Source organism: Humulus lupulus, chromosome 2 (genome assembly GCF_963169125.1).
Source record: "Humulus lupulus chromosome 2, drHumLupu1.1, whole genome shotgun sequence".
Classification (NCBI taxonomy): domain Eukaryota; kingdom Viridiplantae; phylum Streptophyta; class Magnoliopsida; order Rosales; family Cannabaceae; genus Humulus; species Humulus lupulus.
The window spans coordinates 206,342,056-206,348,068 of record NC_084794.1 but is presented as its reverse complement, the minus strand read 5'-3'; the positions used below and the strand labels follow the sequence as shown (position 1 = coordinate 206,348,068).

Here is a 6,013-nt window from a genome sequence, read left to right as displayed (position 1 = left end):
GTTTTACTTATCTTTTGTCTATAGTTCATATTTTCACTTCTTTCTTATTTGTGTAATCTTATTTACTTGTATTTTGTGTTTCTTATATTCCACACGGATTGGATTGATGATCAATCCTACTTGGTGTGCATAATAAACAAAAGAAAAATAATATTGATATCTCCACCTTATCCCTTCTCTCCGCACCACCGAGCATTTTATACTACTAACTAAGCTGAGTACATTTAGCAAAGCACGCACCATACTTTGGTGACCAATGAAAAGTCAAATAGTTTAGACCTTTTTTAACAACGTATTTTGTCACATTACCTATTTCGACATTATTTTTTTAATACTATATTTTGTAAAATGATTCAAATAGACCTCTAAACCCAATTTTGATTAAGAAAAAATTGAATACGATAATACAATTGTTAGACGGAATGATTGTGTTTTTATTTTAAATTGTTAGTTTAGTAAATTATTTGTGATTTTAGTTCAAAAAACTTTGACTAAAATCAAATTTAAGAATCTATTTAAACCATTTTACAAATCACATAGTGCAAAAAGATATAAACCCAAAACAAAACAATGCTATATAAACAACTATTAATTTCTTTTTTTAATTTCATTTGCCAATGACCAAGTCGGCAACAATTCTGAGGAACATTAAAACAACTTTTGCACAATTTTACTTTGTTGACAAGGAAATATTGGTTCTAAACTCTTCCATTAAAGTGGTTGTGAATGACCTCTCCATTTCTTTGACAAACTTTTCCTCTCATTAAGTTGGACTGATTCTTCAAACCCCATATTCGAATTGTCCGATCATCACTGGCTGAAGCCAACATTTGAAGATTTGCAGGGCTCCAGCTCACACAGTTCACTGCTCCAGAATGACCAGGCAATGTCATTATCAGCTCCCCTGAGTCCCTGTGCCATATATACACCTGCGGCCACACAAGAAAATTTGGCCATTCAACTCCGGGAAATTCTCTTTGAGGGTATTGAGGCAATTATATAATCTCCAGGTACTAAAAATCTATTTATAAATGAATATATTTTTACCAGATTTACCAAACCATACTCAGGTTAATTTCTCAGTTAACAATGAGTTTTAGTACCTGGGAGTCTTCGCTACCGCTTGCTACAAACACTTGCTCAAGTCCACCAAAACAAGACTGGATGACGAACCGTGTACGCTTATGACCTTTGTACTTGGCCAGAATCTTAATTTCACCATCCAAGTTCCAAAGATGGATTTCTTGGTTTATGAGACTGACCAATAGGAACTTGTTGTCCTTGGATAGTGAGAATGAAGTGATTACTTCCTCCTCTTCAATCAGCCTCTCATAATTCGCCTCCCTGTCAAGCAATATTATAGCAGTATGTTTGCATATGCTTATGATCTTCTTCCCACCATCAGTTACAGCCATGTCTGATATTTTCAGGGTACGTTGACCTTTCCAACACTCCAGCTCTTTTCCATCTAATTCCCACAAGCAAATACTCTTGTCAGTCATCCCAGAGAATATCCCTCGACCATCCGCAAACCATCCACATGAGACCAGGCCGATGCCATTCTTTTCATAAACATGGAGGCAATCACCAGAACTTACATCCCAGCGCCTCACGACCTCCTCTAGTCCACATGTCAGCAGCTGATGGTCATCAGGACTCCATGAAACAATCGACACTGGTTTCCGGTGACCAGTTAATACATGTTTTAATGAAACTTGACCATCTTCTTTAACCTATTAAATAAATAACTCAAAATCATATAGATTACAATATTTTGAATATAGTTTTAGCATGTCTAACTAGTGCCGACTAATACACAATACTGCAAAACAATGAAGTTTTAAGTGTCTGCAATTTATACCATTTCCCGTAAATATCCAGAGAAAACTTATACATAGATGACTTCCTGATATGATATGATATGCCATGATCCTATATTTGATTGTGATAAAACAATTTTAGTTACGGTAACAATACCTTGAATCTATAGCAATAGAAGAAGAGACATTAGAATAATTATCAAAACGTTCCATATACACAGAAACTTCTAAAAAACAATCAACGTATTAGTCAAAATATTACGTACACAAGACCAATAAACAGAGAAATGAAGAGGGAACATGAAACATTGAAATACCTCCCATATAATTGCTGATTGATCTTTGGATGATGAAGCTAAATATATGCCACTGTGTGAAAACTGAAGAAACCATACTTCATCACTATGTGCTCGCAGTACCTGTTACATTAGATTAGCAAAAACGAAGCTTGTAAATCTAAAAAAAAACCAAAAACAAGGAAAAACAAACAGAGAACAAGCAATCTGTCCAAGAATGTTGCTTAAAGGAGGGTTTAAACATGTATAAAGAGTGAGGTACCAACAGCAGAATAAATTACTAACCAAGAAATATGTGAGGGGAGATAAAAACCAATTTTTTAAAATGACACTGTGTAAAGTATTCTGAAGTTGGCAAAGTTTATTAATATTACTGAGAGTTAATTCACTTTGCCATTACCTCTCATCTTATCCAAAAAGGTTGTTAAGGACCATGAAACAAGGTGATTCCAATTCAAGTGAGTAAAGCAACAAGTGTTAGATTAGAATAATGATCTCAGATTAAGACAAACATATATTGTACCACATCAGAACAAATAAATTACAGCTAGCAGAATAGAAACAAGTTTTTACTTATGTCCTATAATTATAAGGAAGTTCAAGAATCCATTTACTCTAGGAATAGTTCCAAAAGATAAGACAATGATTTCAAAATTATTGAGTTGCAATGAAGAAATTTTTCTATCCCAATTTGGCTGCTTTTAAATTGATGGTTATTATGCAGCGTGCTTATGTTATCACGAAAACAAATCTGTCAAAACAAAAAAAAAAGGCACTTTCAAAGGAATCAGTTAGATGGAAAGAATAATTGGTATGACAGCCAAATAAGTTAAAGTAGTAAGTCTGAAGCAAATGCAGTCTTTCACAGATTTCTCCGCCCTATCTTAACAAGCTATACAATTATTAAGTTTCACAATTGCTGGGCCCAAACAAAAGTTAGATGGTGGGCAAAATTTTAGATATGGAATAAAAGATAAATTACAAACTTCAAACAAACACTCACCTGCAATGTTTGATTTGGAATCTTGTTTTTTCCACAATGATGATCCGAATATAAAGACAGATCACTTTTTGATGTATTATGAAATTCACAAGCATCACATTGAACATCAAGAGCCTGTTCAACTAAATATTCCAACCTTCTGTCAGGTATGATGACTGCTGCAGGGAGCAACTTCTGCAGTTTTTCTAGCAATTTTGATCTAGATTTTGCAACTTCAGTATCTTGACTTAAAAGGCAAAGTGTTAAACATGTAGAAGGAGAAACGATGCATGCGGCAAGTTCATGAACCCGACCAATGTTGATATGAATAGGCACAAGCTCATTTCTTAGTGTACCTAAAGCACCATCCAAATTACCAATTTTAAGAAGCTCATGGAACTTCTGTTCCTTGATAAAAAAAGTTGCTAACTTGAAAGCATTTTCATCTAAGAGGTCAATTTTTTGCAATGTGGCTAAACTATCATCCCACTTTCCATCAACAACTTGCTGCATAAACTCATTAACCAACAGTGAGTGCAATGGTATTCCTGACTCTTCCTCAAGAATGGCCCCAGTTTTAGTATACCCAAGTGAGTACAATGCCTTTGTTATGACTTTGACAAACTCTGTTTTTCTTATAACTCCATTTGGGCCAATCATTTCTTCATCGCCTAGGGAGAGTAGAGGTTTAGCCATCAAGTCTCCCAAAGAGTAAGCAATAGGAATTTTTCGTGTTGAATCTTCTAAGAAGATATTCGATTCTTCCAAAGGAAATTTTACACGTTTAGAAGGTGGATCAGTGCTCTCCATACCTCCCATGAAATACCAAACTCCATGAGTTTTCTACAAGTTGAAAGCAAAAAAATAATTATGAATTCAGCTAGAGATGTAAGAGACAATGCACATTTCTTGTTAAAGTAAATATGGATAAAACAAAATAACAAATAAAATGAAAATTTCAGAGAAAACTGTATCTTATGCAACAGATAATCAAAGGAAAAGGCTTAACAGACATCCAGAATGTACAAAAACAAAAAGACTAGACTACAAAGAAATTTGCAAGTTGCAACGGAATGGGGAGAAAAATACATGATAAGCTGATTGAATGAACAAATTTTCAAAAGGGTAAGAAAAGGAAATTATTAGTAACTAATAATTTTGTAACATAACACGAAACTCTCAAGGTGAGCAACATTTTCCCATTAAATCATTGTAATGGAAGGGACCAAAAGGTGATCAATCACCCATGATCTCTTCTTTGGCCAAAATTGAGGGCTTAATTTTCTTAGCTTTGAATTTCATTACCGCGACAATTCCACATTGCCAGAAATGAAGCTTGGAATAAAATGCGTCAGCAAGAGAATTGACTGAGCTTGGTGATCACGCTGAATGAAGTTAAAAGAAGTATATAATGTCAACTCAGAAACTAATTATACAGGGGAATTAATAGCATCTCAAAGTGTATCTGAGTTACTCCTAGTCTGATCATAAAATCCAACAAAATCCAAGCATTTCTCCAACCCCATATCCCAGTTATCAAAGTAAAAGAATTTCACACTACATTGTGAAGCAAAGAATCCAACCTTCACTGTATCAATTACAATCATATGTGAAACATAAATTTGTAATGTTAAATGAAAACAGATGAATAAATTCATAGATTGAAAAATAATGTGAAGCAAAAAAGAAATTATATGTTCATTTAATAATCAAAACAAAAACGAGCACAGAAAACATAGTCAAGAACAAAATTAAAAGACAAAGAACTCAAAACCCCATTCACAAGATCCTGGATTTCTCACCAGAAGACAAACCCAGATCAGCAGAGTCCAAAACCAGCAGAAATGACCAATACCCAGAAGTCAAAATTAAGGAGGAAATAAAACTGAAAAAAAAAAAATTAAGTGGTTCTCTACAGAGAGGAGGCGTATGAAGAAAGAGAAGGACCCTGAAAAAGAATAAAAGGAGCACCGAAAGTCATATAAGCATGGAGAAGAGTGTAGAGAAACACATGTATGAGATATATCAATATAGATGGTACTATATATATATTTGGTGGTTGATACAAAATTCTTCTTGTGTTTTAATTTTAAATTGTTTTTTAATTATGCTTATGGCAGTCGGCAGAGTGGGGATGAGAGAGAGAGAAGTAGGGGGTAAAGATGCCAACACCAACGCCAACAAGGTGGTCTTAAGGCCATGTCATGTGGAATGTAGATGTGGCCAATTATGCTACATGTTATGTTTTTCCTATAGCTATAGCTATAGTTATATATATAATATAAATTATAAATGTCTATTGTCAACCTCATCTGAATAACACATTTCATGTGTTTTGTTTCTTACGTTACATTATTTTTTGTTTTGGTTGCTTCTCAACGTCATGCTCCGGAACTTAGCCTTGCCAGGACTGCTTGTGTTGTGCGTGTTACTCCCACATTTCATTCAAATATGTATAAAATTAGGGATGACAATTTTAACCGAAAAATGTACCTTACCCTAATGAACAGGATATTACTCGCTAATTAGGATTTAAGGTAGGGTAAGGGTACAAAAACATGTACTCAATACGAGTTTATGGGTAGGCTATGGATATAGGTGTACTCAATCCTATTATACAGCATAATTATATATGTATATTTATTTATAGATATTTGTATTTATTTATATAAATTTTAATTCTATTTTTTAAGATATAAAAAAAATATAAGATAAATTAAAATATATGTAGAAATATTAGTATATTTTATAAATATAAATACATGGCATACAATATATATTATAAATAGTTAATATATATTTTTATTTATAATTTATACACTAAAAATTGAATACTTAATGATCTAAATTTACAAAAATTAATTAATATATACTATGTACATATTCTAAAGATAAATATAATGTATCTATTAGTA

General features: G+C 33.1%; 1 protein-coding gene across 1 annotated transcript; it reads right to left on the bottom strand.

The window, feature by feature from the left end:
• Positions 1-578: 578 nt before the first annotated feature.
• On the bottom strand, positions 579-5,245 carry LOC133818913 (WD repeat-containing protein 26 homolog). Its single transcript, XM_062252026.1, has 5 exons — positions 4,901-5,245; positions 3,120-3,941; positions 2,138-2,239; positions 1,104-1,733; positions 579-929 (listed from the first exon to the last, which is right to left on the bottom strand). Exons 2-5 carry the CDS (start codon positions 3,915-3,917, stop codon positions 699-701), a joined length of 1,761 nt encoding a protein of 586 aa, XP_062108010.1. The 5' UTR covers positions 3,918-3,941; positions 4,901-5,245; the 3' UTR covers positions 579-698.
• Between the last annotated feature and the right edge of the window lie 768 nt (positions 5,246-6,013).

Bases quoted from the DNA above. Each gene is read 5' to 3' on its own strand.
- LOC133818913 (XM_062252026.1), bottom strand. From the start codon at position 3,917: ATGGGAGGTATGGAGAGCACTGATCCACCTTCTAAACGTGTAAAATTT. The intron at 2,240-3,119 runs GTGAGTGTTTGT...CTAATGTAACAG, and splicing joins TTCCAAATCAAACATTGCAG to GTACTGCGAGCACATAGTGA. The intron at 1,734-2,137 runs GTATTTCAATGT...TTTATTTAATAG, and splicing joins AATCAGCAATTATATGGGAG to GTTAAAGAAGATGGTCAAGT.